Genomic DNA, 23,826 nt, shown 5'->3' on the forward strand with positions numbered 1-23,826 from the left:
CTTAATATTGGAGATACAGCTGCACAAAACATGGAATAGCGGAGCAAAGAAAGGCAAGTGCAGAATTATAAAGTATATTTAAGATTTGCACATGTAGAAATCCTTTATTGATGACTGGTGTTCTGTTGTTCTTGCTTAGTTTATCTCTTGGGTAACACTGTATAGATAAGTAACTAGCTAGCTGGCTAGTGATATGGGTATTTCATTGGTCCTAGAAGTTGTCTTTGTTTAAGGAACTGTGTCAGATGGACGACTCAAACGAGAGCTCTCACCATCATCCCAACGGCAGCAACATTGCAATGGAAAGTAAAGCTGGCGCAAAGAATGGCATTCCAATATTCCCAGACCTCCAGAGTGTAAACTGTAAAACTCTTTCTAAATCAACGCAAGAAACTGGTATCTGGGCAACGATCAAGCAGAGAAGGTGGAAAAGGAAGACGAAAAAGAGAGGGAGGTTTGGGGAGCAGGAGAGGAGAGGATAAGATGCAGGAAAAAAAAAAAAGGTAATGGGCTAGTGAGAGACAAGACACTGGGTGAGCCAGACATGAGTTTGGGAGTTACAGGATATAAAATGTTGATTTTGAACATTTCAAAACATAAAACCAAAACATCTCATTAGCCAAGGGCAGAGTCCCTTGATCTCAGACTTGGTCACGTCCCCACCCTTCATTTTAAGCCCTCTTGGGAATGACTTTTTTTTTTTTTTTAAAGTTACAAAAGTAATTGCTACAGAGGTCAAAGGATAACAAAACTATAAATTATGGCATTGAGCTAACTGTACTCAAAGGAGTTGCTGGAAGGGGCAGTGGCAAAATGTTCACTCTGAAGAGAATTTGACTCTGTGGCCAGAAATGCAGGTAGGAAAACCAGTAAATGTAAATCTGAAAACTGCACTTCAACTCCTAGTGGTTCTTCACCCAGAGAGAGTGGAGATGGTGATTTTTCTACCACCAGTACCTCTTCCTCTTTCTGGTAGAAAAAAATTAAACAGTTTTGTTTTCAGGGACCATTTCTCCACCAATCCCGGACCATCACTTGGCTTTGGAATGGGCACATAACCCAAATCTTGCCAAGGACAGTAATACGTGCTTGCTAACGCTCTCTATATTAATTGGCCCAGGGATAGATACTTGGTGTAAACAAGGCCAATCAGAACTCCTCTGAGAGCTTTTCTAAGAAAAGTTCTTGTATCCTTCAAAGATGGCCAGTGCTAAAATTGTGGCACTTCTGTGGCTTTCTCTCCATTTTATGAAGATAGACTGATTGAAATGGAGTCAGTCACAGGGAGCAAGCCTTTAGAGGCAGAGAAAAAGAGGCAGAGTTGATGGCATCATTCAGAACCTGGATAAAGCCTATCCCTGAAATGTTCGGTAACATAATCCAAATATTTCCTTTTTAAGTTGGTTACTTATTTGTGGTTACTTGAAATTAAAAGAGTCTTAAACTTACACTTCCATGTATGAACCCTACCCTCTTTTGTCTTACACCACTACCTATTAGGGAAACTTAAGTTTTATTATGACACACCCGTCACAGAATTGTTAGTATTGTTCCTGAACATCGTGCAATATTCTGTATCATCTGTTCTTCTCAGAGGCCATGTAAACTTGACCTAATCCTTGGAGAAAAGAGGAAAGCCACCTGTCTCTTCTCTATAATAAAATGACCATTTAACATTTTAAGTTTTTCCTTGGTTGCATTTAATATGAACATTTCCAGTGTCAGCAGTATTGAAATTGGTCATTTTGTTTCTCCCAAAACGTGTGCCCTACAGCAAATAAGAAGGTATCTTTGAACTAAGAAGCACAGGGGTAGCTATGGATTTTCTTTGCCCATGTGTGCCTGGGCAGGCACCCTCCTACCCTCCTCAGCCACACAGAGCTCCAGCAGTGAAGGCGGTTAGAGGAGTGGTAAGAGAGGAAAATACACTTTCTGTCATTGGGCCAATGAGAAAATAATTAGGCAAAATGTAGGTCTGAGAGAATATGTAAACTGTAAATTTTTGTGTAGGAGAAATAACAAAATTCCTCCTAATGATCCCAGTTGCCCTCAAATTCTCCTCCCATCAGTATTTTTGCCCTGAAACATAGACCAGTATATGACCTAGATCTGCAAAATACCCCTTAGCTTCCGATACCATAAGGAAGAACAGAAGTGCAAATCCATCAGCTTAGTCTGAGCCTACCCACCATATAGCCTCTCCTGACCACAACTCCACCTCCTCTCAAGCTCCAGAGAAACTCATGGCTTACAGATGATTCTAGGCTTCTCCACTCTGCCTCTATGTAGAGTGCTCATCCCTCTTTACCACACTGATTATTTTATTCTAACTGGCTTTTACTGAGTACTTTTAGGGGTTTGCCAACCACTGAAGCCTTACCCATGCTTCGAGGCCACATACACACTGTATTTCCACACTTTCTGGATTATAACTAGTCTTGCTATGCTTGAGTGTTCGCCTCCACAGCTCCCCCCAATGCTCTCTGCCCTTACTCCTTGAAAAGAAGTGATTTACTGGGGTAACCAACCTGCATGTGCTTTGGCATAGATGGGCCCCTAGCGTAGGTCCTGGGATGAATAACAAATGCTCTCAGTCAACTGACCCCCCTTCCCCTTGGCAGCAGTTGTGGTAGGCATCCCGCAAAGTGGCCAAACCAACATCTGTATCACCAGGCAAATCTTATCAGCTCTTGTAGTAAGATTCCCACAGTGTACCTGACTTTTTGGTTGAACTTCTCTTTTTCTTGCCATCATGAATAGGACTGAAGTTCTACGTTACAGTTCAATACCCAGTTACTGATTTTAGCACCCAGTTCTGCACACTCAGGCTGGGAATTATGGAGGTAAGGAGTTTCATGTGACTCTAAGCACTAAATCTTAAGATTGCTTATGGCACTAGTAACTACTGGTGCCTTTGTGTTTTCTCAGTCATCTTAAGGGCTTCACGAAAACATTTTGCTTTGAAAATAAAATTCTTATGATACACTTATGGGTCTCCAAAGTCATCATCAGCTGAATCAATCATATTGCCTTCCTTTAACTTCAGCAGTATGGAGATGGAACAAATATTTTTATACAGTTTTCATAGAACGATTGGTGCCTTAAAATGTTATCATTCACAGCTCGCGCCAGCATTGTGAAATTGACATAAAGAATTTATACCATCCTGAAAAGTTAGATCTACTAGAGTGAAACACACAAAAAATGAGTATTTGAGTTTTTGAAGTCTGCAGGGCAGGGTAACTCCTGCATCCCAATTTCTCCACAATAAAATTAATAACATTTATTTATAGACTGTTGCTGGTAAGATACACAGTTAGGGTATGAACTAGAACATGGTCAACACAGCAATCCAAACATAACCAGTTACAGTGATGACTATACTCTGTGTTTATCATTCTGGAGTCGGTGGCATTTTATTTTAATTGCCTATTTACTTGTCTGTCTCTTTACCCAGACTGGGAGCTCTTTGGGGGCATGAGCCATCTCCTAATCACCGAGTCCCCTATTACCTCCCACAGCGCTCAAGAAGAGCTCCTTCAATGGAAGAGTACATAAATGAGCAAATAACGTCACATTAATTCTATCATAAATAGCAGGAAGGGAAGAAAATACCCAAAACATTTTTTTTTTTAATTCAGAAAAATTAACAATTTGGGGGCGCCTGGGTGGCGTCTGACTCTTGATTTCGGCTCAGATCACAATGTCAGGGTCCTGGAATGGAGCCAGGCTTCTGGCTCTGTGCTCAGCCAGGAATCTGCTGGAGATCTTCTCTCTCCCTCTTCCCCGCACCCCGCACGTACATGCGTGCTCTCTCTCGCTCTCTCTCAAATAAACATCTTTTTAAAAAAGCTAACAATTTTGATCATCTTAACTTCTATATAATTAAAAAAATAACTGTTTTATTTCATTTAGCATATTTAGCATTTCTGATATTAAAATTTTTCCAAATTGGATGGGTTATGACATTTTCTCCAGAAGAAACCCAGTGGTTTTGGTGAAGAAGAGGCACTATTTTAAACTGGGCAGACTGATTAACCATTTTTTTTTCAAATGTTGTCTGTCATGGTCCATCTCTTTGTAAAATCTTATGTAATGAGTAGGCTGTTTGCTTTAGAAGAACAAACAAAAAGAACTAAAAGAAAGAAGTTTTCCATTAGAAATGAGTCCTCCTAGGTACACCATTCGTCATTAACATAAGAGCCACACACACAGATAGCACTGAAAGACAAGACATATTTAGGCATCCTTTACAACAAATCTCTGTCTCTCTCTGTGTCACAGACACACAGACACACATGCACACGCACACGCACACACACACACTCATCTTCCCCTTCCTTATTCTACCTGATACCCTCCACCATACTGTCTGCATATCCTGTCAGTTTGTTAAAGCAGTAAAATCTAATTTGCACCTGAGTTGTTTTGCTCCTTGTAATAATATCTATCTTAAGTAGCATAAAAACACAGCTCATATGGGGAAAAAGTCAACCATCTCACCTGTGTCTGTCCCTTCTAAAGATACACTTAAAACAGTGATTCAGATTTTCTGACTCTTCTGTGTTTCACACTTGAGAAAATTTAAAATGGGGCAGTTTAAATTCTTAAAATGTCCTTGGATGGAGACACAATTTGTATTAATTCTACCATACTGTAATGGAGAAAAGCCAATGCTGCCATTAAAGACAAAAGGAAAAAAAAGAGAAAAAAAACCTAAACTTGAACTTGAGAGTACCAAGCCTTGTTAAGGAAAAACGTTATTCTGCTTGCGATAGTCTACATTTCAGTAATATGGTGGGTAAAATTAAGCAGAGAAACTCCTCTTGGTACATTTAAACTAAAATTGCTGAACAAATGACTGAAAAAAAAAAAGACAACAATTTTTAATGTCATTTTGAGCTGTCAAGAAAATAAAAGAATTCTTTGGAAGACAAATAAATAGAAGAAACTGAGATTTCGGTGAGGTAAATATGCTCTGGAATCCTGTGAGGATCTGCTGGGGCCTGGTGTGTAAGAGCAGGGGTTTAGGGCTGAGTAAGACACAGGTGATAAAGGACAAGAAGCCTGGGGCTGGATCCTAACCCCACCCCTTCCCTCTCACCCCTGCTACACACATGTCTCCCTCTGTAAAATGTACCACTTGAGGGAAGACCATAAGGCTATGTCCACAATCTGATGACTGACTTCTCAAGAGCCACAAGATGGTGGAATGGTATCTTCAAGCTATTGAGAGAAAAATAAACATACAACTTCAAATCCTATATCCAGTCTAACTAACTTCTAAGAATGAAAGTGAAATAAAGAGATTTTCAAGTACAGAAGAACTGAGTATTTACTGCCAACAGGCTTTCACTTAAGAGACTTTTAAAGACTGTCCTTAAGGAAGAAAATAATTCTACAAAAAAAATTTCTGAAAATGCAAGAAGAAATGGCTAGCACCAAAAAGTAGACACATGGGTATAGCCAAAGCAACAGTGCTTATACAAAATAACAACACAATGTCTTAATTGGGAAGTTATAAAATACAAAACTACAATCCTCGGTAACTACGCCACAGAGCAATCAAGAGTGGGAGGCAGCTACAGAGAGAACCAAACCAGCTTGGACAGTAAGAATGAAATCATCTACCCCACCCAGTTAACTATTTACAGTAACATGATTATTACTATTTTATTGTCTTCATTATTGCCCTGGCAATATGGTTTACTGTTCATTACAGGAACTGCCCTAAAGAGCCATTAAGTCCTTCACCTAAAAACAGCAAGAGTTCACTACCCAGAACCACTGAACTCACCGCCTGCAAATCCTTGCTTTATTTCAACAGATTCTAAACTATTAAATTGTAAGCCTTTCCCAAACCTAACCAGATCACCACACTCAAAGATCCATTTGAAACCAAGTTCAAATTCTCAACAAAATCTGGTTTTGCTTTTCCTCCCCAGACACTATTACGTCTGTGGAGGTGGCCTTCTCTGTCATCATAGTAAGCAATAAACAGCTCTGCCTTATCAACCAAGTGCGGCGATATCTGGGGAGTGAGCATTCCACAGCAGTTAACATGTTCTCAGGGAATTTTATATTTAGGGGATGGAGGTAAACACTGACTAGCTTCAGATATTAAGTTAAGTAGGCATTTCAAAGGTAGCCATTTCTAAAACGACAACTGATGTATACTTTCTAAAACCACAGAAAAGAAAAATGGAAGGAGAAGACAAACTAAATGAATGCAAGAAAGGAAACTGAAGACAGAGAAAAACGAGCACAGACAACAGGTACAAAATAAATGGTAACACTGAATCCAAAATTATATGCATAATAAGATTCAATATACTAGATTAAATTCCTAAGTAAAATATTAAGTTTTCTTACTGAATTTTTTAATGCTACTCACGTTCTCTTCATAAAAGAAAACCAAAACACACGGAGACATGGATGCACAAAGAAGGGCATAAGAAAGTTGAAGGTAAAAGAATGGAAAGAATGCTGGGCCAATAGTAATCACAATTACCTGATGCAGCTTTATTAATATGACGCATGACATACTTTTTAAAGAAGATTTATGCATTTATTTTAGTGGGAGGAAGGGCAGAGGAAAAGAGAATCCCAAGTGGACTCCCCACTGAACATGGAGCCGGATGCAGGGCTGGATCTCACGACCCTGAGGTCAGGACCTGAGCTGAAACCAAGAGTCTGTCACTTAACCAGACTGCACTACCCAGGTGCCCCAAGGCATAACATACCTTCAAGCAAAAACGAAACATTACTAAAGATTAAATGAGGTCAGATCTCTGAACTCGTGTGCACCAATTAACATAATTTGAAAACATATAATGAAGGGTGCCTGCGTGGCTCAGTGGCTTAAGTATCTGACTTTGGCTGAGGTCAAGATCTCAGGGTCCTGGGATTGAGCCTCTCATTGGGCTCCCTGCTCAGCAGAGTCTGCTTCTCCTTCTCCCTCTGCCCCGCCCCCTGCTAGGGTGCATGCACGCGCGCTCTCTCTCTCTCTCAAATAAAATCTTGAAAAGAAAGCAAAAAATGATAGGCCTACAAGGTGAAACTGACAAGTGTATTTATTCTCTATTGGAAGAATTTAACACCTCTACATAATTGATTTGCATGGAGCACTGGGTGTTGTGCAAAAAGAATGAATACTGTTACGCTGAAAAAATAAATAAAATGGAAAAAAAAAACAAAAAAAAAAAACAAAAACAAAAACAAAAAAAAAAAAAAAAAAAAAGAATCAGGAAGAAAATCAGGAAAGATCCTGATGTTGTGATCAGCACAACTGTACAAATTGATATAACGCACATATACAGACTTGCACCCCACAAGTGAAGAATATACCCTCTTTTCAAGTACATTTGAAAAACATAAAAATATGAAGCAAATAAAGTGAAGACTTTAATTTTAAACAATCACAAACAGGCCATATATATATATATATATATATTTTTTTTTTTTACCTAAAATATAGTGAATTCAGAAATCTACAATAAAAAATGCATTTAAAAACGTTATACGTTTATATGGAAATGGACAATACTCTTCTGTATAACTATGGCTTAAAAGAAGCAAACAATGGATATTATAAACATCTTCAAATGGACAAAAATAAAAATGCTACATTATCAAAACTCGTAGGAGGAATGTGAAACAGGATTGAGAAATCAAATGCACAGCACCGATGACACAATAACCTGCTATTACGCGCAATCAGAAGTGCCCATCACCTAGAGAACATTCTGGCCAAAATATTTAAGCAGGACTTAATTATGAAAACATATTCAGATACATTGACACTGGGAGGTTCTACAGAGCAAATAGCCTGGACTGTTCAAAAATAACAATATCACAGAAGCCAGGAAAGGGCAAGGCAAGAGTTATAATAACCAAATGCAAAATATAATCAACGATTTGTCACTGAATAAAACATAGTAAGTAGAAAGAAAATAAGGAAGTGTTAACATTTTGGGATCGGGAAACAATGAAAAGTCAACTATACATATTAATACTAAATTTATTGCATGTGAAAGAGGTATTGAAATTACATAGGGAATACCCTTGTCCTTAGGTGATTTATTGCGAAGTATAAACTGTCATTGTGTCTGTAACTTCTTTTTAAATGCAGAAATTGAAGGAATAAAAAATTTTTCCCAAAGGGGAAAAATGCCTCTTAGCAAAGTAAAAAAGGAAGTACTTGAAATAATAAAGAAAAAAAACTCCATTAATCATCATACTCAATATTGGTATATTAACAGCAAACCCTTTATTCTCACAGGCCAAATATGGAAGAGTTCCAACTACAAAGTAAATAATGATTAGCAATAGATTACAACACAAAGAATAAAATAAATATCCATAAGTCTATACTGATATAATGATGGAAGCAAGGAGGAAGGAAGGAAGGAAGGAAAGTGAAGGCACAAATTTTCTTTACTAAAAATTCCAAATTTCTCATACATACATACATACATATATATGTATGTATATCTATATCTATATCTATATCTATCTCCCATCCAGAAGGTGGAACTTTTTAAAAAAAATATTTTAGTTATTTATTTGAGGGAAAGAGTGAGAGGGAGATAAAGAGAACAAGCCAGTGCACGAGCAGAGAGAGGGGCAAAAGGAGAGGGAGAAGAAGGCTCCCCACTGGAGCCAGGAGCCTGACACAAGGCTTGATGCAAGGATCCTGAGACAGTGACCCAAGTGGAAGGCAGACACTTTAACCAACTGAGCCACCCAGGTGTCCCAGATGGGTGGAACTGAATCACTCTCCCCTTCAGTGTGGGCTGGACTTAGTTACAGGCCTCCAGTTAGTAGCTAGTGAAAGGGTATTTTCTTACCAGAGGAGCAGCTCACACTCCGTGATCAATGTTAACACCATCAGTGATCGGAGAGGTGGCTCGGATGTACTCTCCAATATGATCTGAGGAGAAGGGCCTATCATCGATTTGGAATCCTTCCCTAAAATTCGTAACCCCAGTGTAATCATGAGAAAAGATCTGAAAAACCTAAATTAAGAGCCATTCTACAAACTACCTGACAAATACTCTTCAACACTGTCAAGGTCATGAAACACAAGGAAAGAGAGAGCTTGTCGCAGATTGGAAGTGCCTGAGCCCTAACTGCAATATGCTTATCCTGGAAAGAATCCTAAAACACATAAAGGACATAAAGTGGGAAAACTGCAGACATCTGAATCAAGTCTGTAGTTTGGTTAATAGTCTTGCATGCAGGTCAAGTAATGCTTAGTTACGCAAATGTAACACAGTTATGTAAGACCTTAACACTGGAGGAAACTTGGTTGAGAGTAGATGGAAACTTTCTGCACTATTCTTTCCAACATTCTGCAAATCTGAAGTTATTCCAAATTTCAAAGTTTATTTTTTTTGAAAAGCAAACTCTAAAATCAGAAAGAAGACAGGGATACCTACAAATACAATCAACTGTTTAAAAAGAGATAGAAAAGAAAGAGTAAAGGAACTGAAAAGAAGAAAGAAATCTTTCCCCAAATCATACGATTTTTTGCATAAATCCAAAATAATTCCCAGAACAATTATGAAAATAAATAAAAAAAGCTTATAGCAAGTTTGCCAGATAGGAGATTAATACTAAAAATCGATTACATTTTATATGCCAGCAATATACAATTAGAAATGTACTTTTCAAGAAAGAATTTTAGCAAATCTAAAAAACATACAGAAATAAATCTAAATAATTATGCATAACATCTCTGAAAAGGACATTTGAAAAATGTATAGCCAATAAAGAAGACCCCAATAAATGGAGAAATATAAAATTCTCCAAGATGAAACTTATTTCTATTAAGATGTCAGTTCTCTTCAAAATGATCTATCTATATATATATATATCCAGTGCTATCACAATAAAAACCACAGCAGGAGTTTTCAAGGAACTTGACAACCTATTTCTAAAAAATAAAAATAGCAAGGATGCTCCAAAAGGAGAAGAAAGTGAGGTGAGACCACCCTACCCCATAGCTTCTATGTAGATGCTATGTAATTAAGACAGTGTCATTTTGGTTTTATAGGTAAGGACACAATCAGAGAAGTAGAGTAGTGGCCCTAGAACTCGTTCATATTTTATACCTAAACAAAGGCTACAACACATTTTTCCTAACACCCATGTAGACAGTTTTTCACCAGACTATTCTGCACCTCCTGTATTATTTTCATATGCAATATTCCATTGCCTTGTTAAAACTTATGAAGGCTTTAAGATTTTGCCCTCCTTTCAAAGTAGCATATTAGCTACCACAGTTTCATGAGTGTTGATCAGAGACAGGCGTCTCCGGGTAAGAGACAATCAGCCCTTCTTGTGCTTTTTGCCCTAGTTCCTGCTTCTGCAGGTCAAAGCCAAGAGGGCCACTGAACACCTGCCCATCTAGTGGGTTTTGTTACATGAGAGGCGTTATATGTATGTGTGTATGCATACGCAGTTATGTGTATATGTGTGTAATGTGTACTAGTAGTTGTATAAGAAAAATTAAAAGATCATCCGGCATGCCTCACCTAACTTGTGACTGAGCTGCACTCAGCATTAGACTCGACCTAAGAAAGGTGACACTTGCCATATTTCTGAACTCCCTCCCCTTTGTTCCTCCCTGACGACATCTTCTTCTTGCCCTTGCAAACTGTTGTCCTGAGTTTTCTTAGTCTCATCTCCTGTTTTACCACATGCACATTTCCCTATAAACAGTAAATTGTTGTGGGTTTTTTTTTTTTTGCCTTTTTGAAATCTAGATCAGTGAGATAATACTGTATGTGAACTGAACGATATAGTGTTTTAAAGTCAGTTCATGTCAGTGCAGATAGCTTAGATCATTTGTTTTCTATGATGCATAATATTCCATTGTATAAAGAGTCAACTTTTTTTTTGGTATGTTCTACTCGATCAATGTTTGGCTTATTCTCCTTGTCCAAAGGTACAAGAAAAAAATTTTTTGAGTCTATATCTAAGAATCATATTCCTATCTTAACACATTTTTCTTTTCAACTTTATTAGGTAGAGTTACATTGATTTTAAATGTGACCAATTTACACTTCTATCAACAATATTCAAAAATTTCTGTTGTACCACATTGCTAGCAACCTTTTGGTTGTCATTCTTTTAATTTCTGGTGGTACGGTTAGTGTAAAACTATACTTTGATATTAATTTTTTAAAAGATTTTATTTATTTATTTGACAGACAGAGATCACAAGTAGGCAGAGAGGCAAGAAGACAAAGAGAGGGGGAAGCAGGCTCCCCGCTGAGCAGGGAGTCTGATGTGGGGCTCCATCCCAGGACCCTCGGATCATGACCTGAGCCAAAGGCAGAGACTTTAACCTACTGAGCCACCCAGGCGCCCCACTGATATTAACTTTTATTTGCATATCCTGATTACTAATGAAATTTTCATATTATCACTGGCTTCTCATATTTCCTCTTCTGTGAAATGTCTCCTCATGTCTTTTGCCCAGTTTTTATTAAGACTGGCTATTTAAGTTTTGCTTTTCACATTTAAGTCTTTGATTCATCTCTAATTATTTTTTGTTTATGATGTGAGGTTTTTCATTAGGTTTTTCCCAGCATCATGTACTGAATCATGTACACTTTCCCCTAGTGATGTGCAAAGCCAGCTAATTTGTAATCAGACTTCTGCATATGATATGGTCTGTTCTAGGGCTCTCTTCTGTTCCTTTGCTCAGTTGTGTCCATCTGTGTTATAAAATGAAGGGTTGAGTAACAGAGTCTCTAAAGACAGCTAGGATAGCTTCCAGTTTTCAAAGTCAAAAATTACAAATGTAAGGGGGAAAAAAATGAAATGCATAGTCACAGAAAGAAGAAATGTGAAAAAAAAGTCATTATACAAATGTTAAAGATACAAACTGTGATGACAGCAAGTATAAAGTTTATTTCATCTGCATGAAATATTTATCTGTAATATACCATAAAGTGAAAATTCTCTTTTAACTTGTATATCAAAGAGAAAACAACCCCACAAAGAAGCTCAACTAAAATATTTTCATGATATACAAATGCCATTGAAGTGAAAAGTCTTCAATAAGACCACCCAACCTTGACAAGTGTATTCACATAGGATTTAAAGAGTAATATTTGTATGACATAGAGTAGGTGGTCTTTTGCATGGGTGAAATACTCCAGCTGACTTTGGTTCATGAATGCTTCTGGAAGAATTATGATGGATTTCTACCTGGCACACCATAATGTTAGCCTAAACTAATTCTGCTTTCAGAACTGCATTTCTTCTTTGTGATGAAATACCCAAATTCCTTTAATCCTGTGTGTGTGTGTGTGTGTGTGTGTGTGTGTGCGTGTGCGCACATCCATATGCGTGTCTAGGTAGTATGTACCCATGAATACTACTTTTTCTTTTAAATAGTTATTGTTTATTTTAATGACTTGGCTATCAGGAAGCTTAAATGTAAAATTTTTAGCGCTAATCATAACTTAGGTTTTCTGGCACAACTACATTCCTTTATTTGGCTTTTCTTTCTCTATCCCTTATTTCAAACAATTTTATTCTCTATGTACTTTGTGCCATAAATTACCTTGAATTATTTTCAGAAGTAGATAAAACTGATGAGCACACAAGACCAGTGCTCTAACCCCTGAGCTATGGAGCCTTCTGATGAATGCATACATACAGTACGTGTCTTCTGATTTTAAAAGAAACATAGCTTAAATAAGGTTGCAAATTTCTTGGATCAGAAAAACATAACAGAACAAAAGATGCCATTTAAAATCACATCATTAAAATGAAGCAACTTGAAAGGCTTTATACAACAGTTACACTCTGTTTGAATTTCAAGTATGATAACTTACTTGCATATGTCATCTTCTGGGTCTTCAAGCCCAAATCTTTCATCAAATGTAAGTTGTATCCATACATTTTCCTCTGCTGCTACCAGTCTCCATACCAAGACCATATTTCTTGGGTAAGTATGAGGAAATCTTGGGCTGTGAATACTTCCATTAGTAGACACAGTAATGATTCTCTCATGCTGGGGATCTTGTACTCCTAAAGCAAAAATACAGGAAGAGACATACATTTAGCACAGATATCTAAAAAAATGACAAGCTTCAAAATAAAAGTTTTTTTAATCATCCATATTTTAACTCAAACAAGTGTTGGGTATGCCTCATATGATATGAACCAAGTGCCACTCTTTTCAGAACTCACACAGAAAAAAAAAGGATTATTTTAACCTGATTGAGTAAAAACCTGTGTCCATTTATACTCAAAAGAGCATAACCCATTAGTCTTCTTAATTACTGGAATGCCAAACTACCACCCATGGATTCCCCAAATCACAATAAAGCTGACTTAACATACAAATCTCCAAGAATGAATAAAAGATAAGTCATATTAAAATAAAAGGAAACTCCCATATAACTCTATTTTTAAAAATACAAATAGTGAATTTTCCTCCATTCTTTAGCAGCAACTGCAGCAACTTTTCACTGAGCGTTTGTTACTCACATCACATTATTTCACATTAATATAATGTAATTTAAGCATATTGTTCCAGGGGCGTTGGGTGGCTAAATTAGGCTGAGCCTCCAACTCTTGATTCTGGCATGAGCTCGAGCCCTGTGGGACCCCACACTTAGTGGGGGTCTGCTCATCTCTCTCTGGCTAATCCTCTCCCTGATAGTGCTTCCTCTCCCTCTCTCTCTTTTTCTCTCAAATAAATAAAATCTTAAAAAAAAGAATGCTGCTCTAAGAAACTTCTAGAACTTAAAAGACTGAATATCAAGGGTCATGTATTAGTTAGAAGGTTATTTAGGTTAAAAAATAACCTGTTTAACTGTTTAAAAAAAAACAAAATAATTTTAATAAGTTGCAGTTATGAGTCTTAAAGCAGCTTTTTCATTCACTTAACTTTGACTATTTCAACAATCTGGTAAGTATTATTTTATATGATCTAACTTATAATTAAGAATACAGAGAAAAGACAAATGTAAGTTCCTTTGAATACACACAGTACACATTATGAGATATATCATCACATTAGTAAATATGTGTTAACGTCTATAGAATTTTTTAAATTAAGTAATTTAATGTTGCCATTTTTCTCAATGCCTGAATTTGTCCTCAGCCACAAGTAACCGATTCAGAAACATGCTCTCTCTCAGTGGATGCCAATATTTAATACTGCTATTGGTTATATTAACTTATATGAAATAATCTACTTTAATGCACATAATTTAGCACTACTAGGTCTCCAAAGAACAAAAAAGGATCTATCAAGTTAGATAAATTCTCATCTATACTGACAAATTTTCTTTTAAAAATGATGAAAAACTTATTGTTATATTAAGTTAATTACCTGTTTTCAGAAATTTCCTTTAAAACTGAGATATTCTGCACCCTCTAAATTTTCTTCCAATAACCGCCTAAATTTTCTTCCAATAACCTTTATAGCAGCAGTTTGTATCAAAAGTTCTTCTCATATTTTTTTAAAGATTTTATTTATTTAATTGACAGAGAGAGACAGTGAGAGACAGAACACAAGCGGGGAGAGTGGGAGAGGGAGAAGCAGGCTTCTTGCTGAGCAGGGAGCCCAATGTGCGACTCCATCCCAGAACCCTGGAATCATGACCTGAGTCAAAGGCAGATGCTTAACGACTGAGCCACCTAGGCACCCAAAAGTCCTTCTCATTTTGACAACTAATACTTTTTAATGAATCAATTTTTCCAACTAGATTTATTAAAATTTATTATTTGCCCCATTTTGTCTAAAAAATGCCTTATATAATCCAAGGCTCTCTACAAATATAGCACTGTTTACTTTTTCTTTTCTTTTTTTTTTTTTCCATTTTATTTATTTTTTCAGCGTAACAGTATTCATTCTTTTTGCACAACACCCAGTGCTCCATGCAAAACGTGCCCTCCCCATTACCCACCACCTGTTCCCCCAACCTCCCACCCCTGACCCTTCAAAACCCTCAGGTTGTTTTTCAGAGTCCATAGTCTCTTATGGTTCGCCTCCCCTCCCCAATGTCCATAGCCCGCTCCCCCTCTCCCAATCCCACCTCCCCCCAGCTGTTTACTGTTTACTTTTTCATACAACCTACAAAACTACGTAGCTACTAAAAACTTGAATTCTATTTTTACAACCAGCCAAAAAAGCTCATTGCTAAAATGTATATACTTAAATTTTGTTTACATCTTTTTTTCTCTTTATAATCCACAATTCCATTAAACTATAATTAAACATAATTTAAAGACTGATCATCAAGGCCTTCTTTGTGGTAAAGGAATTGTAAATTTCCTTTTAAGTTAAATTGCTGCCCCCAAATTTTGTCTTTAAATGCAGTGAGGTTTGCCACCAAACACATATAATTTACACACGATTGTCAAAGTTTTATGTAAATCTCAAACAACTAGGCCTATAATCAGAAAAAAAAAGAAGCAACAAAGATTAAGTACTACCAAATTAAGAGTCTACATTTATAGTTTTGCTGTTTTAAAAACCATAGTTCTAAAAATACAACTTTACTGGCATTTTGAGGAAGAGACAAGTATATATTTTGTAACTATTTTATTAAATATTTAATTTTCTTATGTCTGGTGGACAGTATACTCAAAGAAAAATAGAAAGGAAATAAAACAAATGTTTGTAGTCAAATCACAAAACTATTACAACATGCTCCTAGCCATGTACTCTACAGAGGAATAAATCTTGGTTCATCTTAGATGGTGAATTTAGCATGAGAAATGAAAATATATATAAACACGGACTTAAAAAATCATATGTCTTTTTACATTATCTTGCCCAGACCCTCTTAAGGAAGAAGTACTGAAAATTAAAATGAATAGGAAATTTTAAAAAAAGGAAAAAAAATAGGAAAAAAATAAATAGGAAATATAATAGGAAAAAATAGGAAAAAAAAAGGTAAAGGGAGATTAATATAGATACTAACAAAAACATTAACTTGGAAAGATAGCTGTACCCTTCCTGTCCACAGGAGCATTATTTACAACAGCCAAGACATGGAAACAACCTAAGTGTCCACCAATGGGTGAAGGGACAAAGGAAATGTACTTTATACGTATAATGGAATATTACTCAGCCATAAAAAGGAAAAATGCCATTTGCAACAACATGGATGGACCCTGAGGGCATTATACTAAAATAAGTCATACAGAGAAAGACATATACTGTATGACCTCACATGTGGAATCTTTAAAAAAAAAAAAACCAGTTCATAGATTTAGAGAACAGACTGGTGATTGCCAGAGTGGGGGAATGGAGGGTGGGTGAAATTGGTGAAGGGGGTCAAAAGGCACAAATTTCCAGTTACAAAATAAACCACGAGGATGTAACGTAATATACAACATGATGACTACAGTTAATAATACTATACTGCATATTTGAAATTTGCTAAAATAGTAGTAGACCTAATAAGTTTCTGTTGCACACATACAAAAATTCAACTATGTATGATGACAGACGTTAACTAGACTTAATGTGGTGATCATTTTGCAATGTATATAGGTATCAAATTATAATGTTGTATACCTGGAACTAATATGATATTATATATCAATTATACTTTAGTAAAAATAATGATGTAAATACTATAAGATTATTGACTACACATGTATACATATAATGCAATTATATTGAATCATATCTATATTATTCGATTAGTTTAGCATTAAGTCAAAGCAATTTCACAATATTTGTTATGTATATCATAGTATTAATCCCTTTAAAGATACATTTACTATGACTGAAAGAGGGTAGGAATAAGAGAAATAACAAAAAATAAAAATTATAGTACTTGAGGGGCTCCTGGCTGACTCATTCGGTAGATCTTGGGGTTATAGGTTCAAGCCAACCATTGGGTGTAGAGACTACTTAAAAATAAAAATAAAAAATAAATAAAAATTATAATGTTTAAAAATGTATTACTAATAAAGAGAACACTACAAAAGAGGTTTCTAGATAATATGTCACTCATAAAAAAAAGATAAATCCATTATCCTTTCTCCATACTAATGTTTTAGGTTGACTGTTACAGAAAAGAGCTGTAGAATTAAGAATTATATGCAACATTTTAAATGAAAATCATTCTACTTTCTAGGTCTTCTTCTTCTTTTTAAATTGGGCGCTACACCAAACATAGAGACCAATGTGAAGCTTGAACAGTGACACTGAGATCAAGACCTGAGCTGAGATCAAGATTTAGATGCTTAACTGACTGACCCACCCAGGCACACCTGGATTAAGAATTAGATAAAAAAGAAATGTCTCCAAAATTCATTAGTTTTAGAGTTTTAAAGAACTCTGGTTCCTGTTTCACAAGGGCAAGATTGCAGCAACATGTCACCTGTAAACTGGTAGACTTCACAGATATCCTGTGCAATTTCTGATGTGTTTACTTCCAAATATGCATTATTTTGAAATTGTGTTTTTGAAAAATTTATTTTCCAAATTCTTACTTGATAAATACATACATTCATTGGTCTCATTCTTTCTTCTTTCTGCCTATAATAATCCTTGTTTATATTATTTTTGTTAGTCTGTTTATACAGTTATCTTTGCTTTTGCTCTCATTAACTTTCAATTAACAATTTTCAATTTTAACGATAGTCAGAATCATATGATACTCCCCCACATGCACACGGTTTTATTGACTCCATGAACTGGCACCTTTTTGCCTAGAAAATACAGAATAATCTCACCCTAATCCTACTTGATGCTGTAGAAAGAAGACGGACTTGAGCTGTATAGTACAAACCAATCTCTCTCCATAAATTCCAATCTATATAAGAAGTACCCCATGTTCATGTTTAATATTTAAAATTCTGACCATTCATCCCAAAGTACAATATTATTACTACATTGTACTACAATACAATAGTATCCTAGATAGGCTCAATCTTCTCTTTCCCATACATTTAAGACAATAGCAAATTAAAGACTATAGCATTGTCTACCTCAAACTGTTTACGAATTATAAAACATTTTCACTAAGGAAAAGAAAATAAAGGATTGTTAATATTAGGTAAACATAAAGCAAATATAATTATTTGAGATATGCTCAACCGAGTTTCTTGAATTTATCCCAGAAGATGATCACTTTATTCCTCAAGGAAATGAATAGTCAAAACTTACATATTGGAAACCTATTATGTTTCCTGCTCCGTTCCAGGTGCTTGGGGTATCACAAACAAAACAAAGCCTTTTCCTCTTAATGTGACAACTTCCAAGACTATTCGTTAATATCATTCATTCCTAAACTAGGTATACAGTAACAAATGTTCAGCTGCCAATACCTACTTCAGATGTCTCTTCTTTTAGAATTCTGTATCTGACAAAAACAGAGAGGGAGACAAACCACAAGAGACTTAACTCTAGGAAACAAACTGAGGGTTGCTGGAGGGGTGGGGGGGGATGGTAACTGGGTGATCGGTGTCAAGGAGGGCACTTGATGGGATAAGCACTGGACATTATATGCAACTGACACATCACTAAATTCTACCTCTGAAACTAATATCACACTATATGTTAATTAAATTGAATTTAAATAAATAAATAAAAGAATTCCATCTTTGGTTTCCTTTGTGCATTCCCTTAGGACTGCATGTTTTAATGATAATGTAGGGGTTTACCTTCCTTACCTTTACCACATTATTCATTCCTAAACTGTAAAGGCATTTTACTTAAGTCCAGAAGCTAACCACTGGTCTAGCTCTGTGCCTTGCACATGGCACTAATTCATACACATTGATAGTGCATATTTAAAAAAAACCAATATCCCCTGGCAAGAATATGTCGGAAGACAAATTTACATATTATGTCAATGTTTCATTCTCCATTCCTAAGATCCTAGTGACTGCACATGATAAAGATAAGAAGATTTTACAATTTATACACCTTCTAATTAAGGCCCCTTAATTCATTTGTGATATCTTACTCCAAGTCCATCTATTATAACCTACACATATATTTCAGCTGAAGGTGATAGGTCACAAAGTACTCGTTATTGAAATTTGCCATTTCCTTATTTTGCTTGCTTATTTTAAGAAAATAAACCATGTCCTATAATTTTACCACACTCCAAGAATTCCATAATTATAGTCATTATTTTATCTTAACTCTGAAATATGAATAAACTGATGATAAAAGCTGTTATTTTAGGCAAGACACTTGACATCAGACTTTGCATTTTATAAACTAAAGATAATCACAAGCTGTTTTAAAATTTACATGAAATGATAACTGTATAAATTAATCACCTTGATAACTAAATCAGGATGTATGTGAAGCAGAAACTTTGTCCAAAATATGCTGTCTAATTAAAATACAATGAGAGAAAATTTATTATCAGGTATCAAGTTTTCCTGATGTCAGTGAATAGGAGATCGCTATATGAGATAATGCAAAATTGGTCACGTGTACAAAGATTCTAATTTTGCAAAGATCAAATTAATTGAGCAACAAACAGCAATGTTTAGGCAGGGATTTCAAATTTCTGATTTCATTCTACAGGCTTATTAGGAGGTTTGTAGAAATTTTGCCATTTCCTTGACCTGACATTATCTTCAAAAAAAGGTTTAAATTATTTTGCATTTACTCAGAAGCGCAAGAATTCACCCATTAGCCGTGATAGTAACTATTTGGTTGATAGTAAGAAATGGGGGCCTTTGTTCAGGAAGTTCATAGCATATCTTCCACATGCAATGAGAAAAAGTTAATATGGTGAGCATATCCCCAACAATCCCATCATTACTACGAAGCAGCCACTGGAAAAGAAGGGCTGGATTGACCTTACCTAAAAGTATGCCCAGAAAACCAATATAAGCCCATTTCCCTCACGCATGTATGATTTTAATGGGCCAATCAGAGCGAATCCAATGCCTTTTCTTCAACAGTTGAGAATGAGATCATTTTGGGTGAAGAAGTGAGATCCAGAACTACTGTAGTCATTAAGCTTGTAACAAAATCTAGTCTGATGAAAACGTCAATGCACAGAAGCAGGCAGATAAATGACAGTGCAGAAAAATGGAGCTAGATCCCAGATCAAACTACACAATAAGTTCATCCCATGTCTGGGCTTCTCAGGTCCATGACTAAATAAATCACTTTAATTACTTAAGCCAGTAAGATATATATATATATATATATATATATATATATATATATATACACACACACACGTGTGTGTGGGTATATGTATGTGTGTGTATATATATATATAATTTGCAACCAAAGTCATTATATAGTGAACATGTCTGAGATTGCCCGCGATGGCCTTCATTCAGTCCTGTGATCCTGGTGAGATTATTATTAGTGTTCCCTTTTCATGCTCTAAAATACCTGATTTAACATCATAAAGAACACAGCCAATAAGGTCTACAAAATTCTTCTGGTATTGAGGTAAGAGATATAGAATGGTAAAGATTTGACAGCATAGTATTTTAGCCTTAAGGTGAGGGTAAAAATAACTTATTTTGATTTTACACAATGGGATACAATATTTTCAAATGAAGGCTCAATTATGAATGATAAACTGATAATTATCTTCTTACCTATTATGTCACAAGTATATATATAAACACAGAGTCTCTGTAAAGCTTTTATTACATACCAATTAATAATGAATACAACTGTATACACACCCCACTATAGTGAGCCATGTTTAGGCAATGGTGTTATTTTTCATCCTGTGTTAAACTGTGCACTATTTTAGATATCCCAAAAAGGCCAACCAGAATGTAGAATAGAAATAAGTTAGGAGTAATTCACATTACAAAATAAGCATTCCCTTTAAAGATTCAGTATTTATTTTATTTTTCAATACTTAATCAACTCTCTCATTGAAATAAAACTATTATTCAATGTAGAAAGTTAATATAAAATATGAGAAATTCTGAATTATTTTAAGCTGAATACATTTATATGAAATAATATTATCATGACAAAAACTGGCTAATGTGATTTAAACACAAATTCATAATACAGGACAAATAAACAAGCTTACTTAAGAGAAAATATGTTCACTAAAAAACCTCATTTGTTTTGAAGACTCATCATCTGTCTGTTTTCTGTCTGCACTGGGCATATAACTTGAGACATTCAGACTGGAGTTTACCAGGAATTTCAAATATGGAAGTAGCTACCTATTTCCTTGTGAACACACAATGGTCAGACTACTGACATTCTGATGGAAAGATGTTTAAAATTCATCAGTGAAAAAAATAATGAAAAGGTGATCAATACAAACTTACTCTTTCACAGAAAACATGCAAGTAAGGCCATTAGTTTATGTCTTTATTGAATATTTAAAATATCTTTAGAATTCTCTTTTAGGTTAAGCTTTCAATTAAGCAAGACAAATGATTCCTAAGAAACTATTAATAAAGTAGGAATAAATTTATTTCAGTCTTCATATATCTAGGGATCATTTATGCTGAAAAATGAGGCTACCACTTCCCACTTACATTAGCATTTCATGTTCACAGGTGAATGCATATAATGTATAGCAATAAGCCTATGATTCTCTTATGAATAATACAAAAGACAGAAAAATAATGAATTCAATCACTTCTTTACAAATCATTTCCTCCTATCTCATGTTTTAAATGTTATTAAATGATGCTGATAAGTGATGTTGTTTGCATTTCCATAAACAGTATTTGAGATTTATAAATTATTTTTGTAGCAAGATCTTTGGTTTGGGAGTAATTCCACATAATAACATCAAGAAAAAATGGAGCAATTATACTGGGACATGACTGCGCCTTCGAAGGCTAATTAACCAAACTGTGCTCATGAATGTTCTAATCTTTCTGCCCTGCTGGAAAACACCACTGCCTCACGCCATACTACCTCAACAACTCTTGTCAATCTTGAAATCATGTTAAAATATAAACAAGATATAAATATGATATTTTAAAAGAAATGAAAGCCATAGTTAATAATAAAACACATCATTTTGGTGGGAAAATAGGTCGCCTAAATTTTACTTCTCAAAGCAAAGATATTTTAATTGGCTTGAATATGTCCATTAACAGTACTCTTCAGCAACAGCTAGCTTTATGACAGTAGTTTCAAAATTAAACCAAAGATCTGAGGGAAAAGTTCTAAAAAGAGAAGCTGAACTAGATTAGAACAGATTCAAGAATTCAAGATAGGAACTGAACTGGACTTTAAAGAGTCTAGCAGAAATGTCATTTGTGAGGAATGATTATTTTCAACACATCATTATCTCTAGTTTCTTCAACCATATTCAAAAATACCCACTTGCCTATCTTCTGATCTCAGTGAAGACTTTGAGGATATTTCTGTCAGACTGGACACTGTCAGATGCCATAAGAAGATTTGAGAGTTCTTCTTTATGGTATTTGCGCTATTTATATGAGTGTAATCCCACAGCCAGCAAATGGACTGGCTACATTCATGACCACCCAACAAGTAAACAGACCTGTCTGAACCTTGAAAATTCTTGTTCACGAAACCCAATTTTGATGTTGAAAATTCTCCCCCTACCCCATATTCCCTACAAATGCACCCATTCCTCTTCTGAGAGAAATGGAACACTGTCCCTCAAAATGGAACAAAGATATGGAAATAAATGCCCAGAGATTGAGGAGAGCAGGAGAAAAGGAACAGAAAAAAAATTAATTTAACCGCAGCAAGCTTAACAGAACTAATTATCTTGACAAATGGCACCCAGTCTTATTGTCAAGTTGAGAGAGGCTTTTTAAGAAAGATGTGCATGACACGAACCTTAAAAACAACTAAACTAATCCTTTAAGTACATGATTTAAATGTACCACACATCTATTTCTGCACAATTATACAGACTAGCAACTATTTTAAAGCAGTTATCATACTTGACAATTCAGTTGCAATGTTATATACTTGTTGAAAGTCAACCAAAAAAAAAAAAAAAGCAAGTCAACCAAAACAAAAGATTTCTGATGAGGAAGGAATATAGCAACAAAACATAAGAGAAACCTGATATAAATATATATTAAAACTTTTATTCATTAATAAGAATTTTTTCATTAAGTACTTTCTGCCAGAAGAAAATACTTATTAATAAAGGATGGGGGGGGGAATGTCTAAGAAACACCAGAATCATCCATTACCCTTTGAGAGATACACTTCTACTCTATATCACAACAGTGAAAATAAAATGCCAGGGACATTATCCTTTAACATTTCAGAGAATATAGAAAGGAGAATAGAGACATTTCAGTAAGCACACTACAGTCTGAAGATCATTAGAAATACAGTAACAACACAGGAGCATTGGGATGACCAGGTAAAATTTACAAGTACAAAGACAGACAAACTCCCAGTATGAAAGAAAGGCATTAAAATCTTTACTAGTTCATGTTGTAAAATCAGATAAGAACATTATACCACCTAAACAAATCCTCCTCTTTAATATGGTTCACTACATCAACCTTAATTATGTCAGAGTATGTTAGAGTGCACAATAAGAAAAGCTTAAAAATTCAGAGTAAATAAAAATATATGTTTTGCTTACCTTTTAAATGTTCTTTCTCCTCTTTTCTATGCCAGTCCAGATGCTTGGGTATAGTTCCTCCCTGCCAGTAGATGGAGATAGTAAAATTGAGTCTTTTGGTGACCTTGCATCCTAATCTAGGTGGTTCAGAATCTTCAATTTCAGATTTTGGAAGTAAAAAAATTTGAATGATTGAAAAGACACATAAAGCTTGTAAAAATTATTATGTGAGTCAGTCAAATGAACTTTTATTCATGGTCATTTGTACCAATCTTTAAGAGAGAGGGTCTTGGCTGGCATA

At 35.3% G+C, this 23,826-nt stretch overlaps 1 protein-coding gene across 1 annotated transcript in view; it reads right to left on the reverse strand.

Moving 5' to 3' along the window:
• The window catches only part of PDGFC (platelet derived growth factor C), a 198,510-nt gene that overhangs the window by 73,732 nt on the left and 100,952 nt on the right, over positions 1–23,826 (reverse strand). The window contains exon 2 of the mRNA XM_045998168.1: positions 12,855–13,050. Within this exon, the coding sequence (XP_045854124.1) occupies positions 12,855–13,050 (196 nt within the window). The remainder of the gene's footprint in view (positions 1–12,854; positions 13,051–23,826) is intronic.

The sequence above is a fragment of the Meles meles genome, chromosome 2 (assembly GCF_922984935.1).
Source record: "Meles meles chromosome 2, mMelMel3.1 paternal haplotype, whole genome shotgun sequence".
Taxonomy (NCBI): domain Eukaryota; kingdom Metazoa; phylum Chordata; class Mammalia; order Carnivora; family Mustelidae; genus Meles; species Meles meles.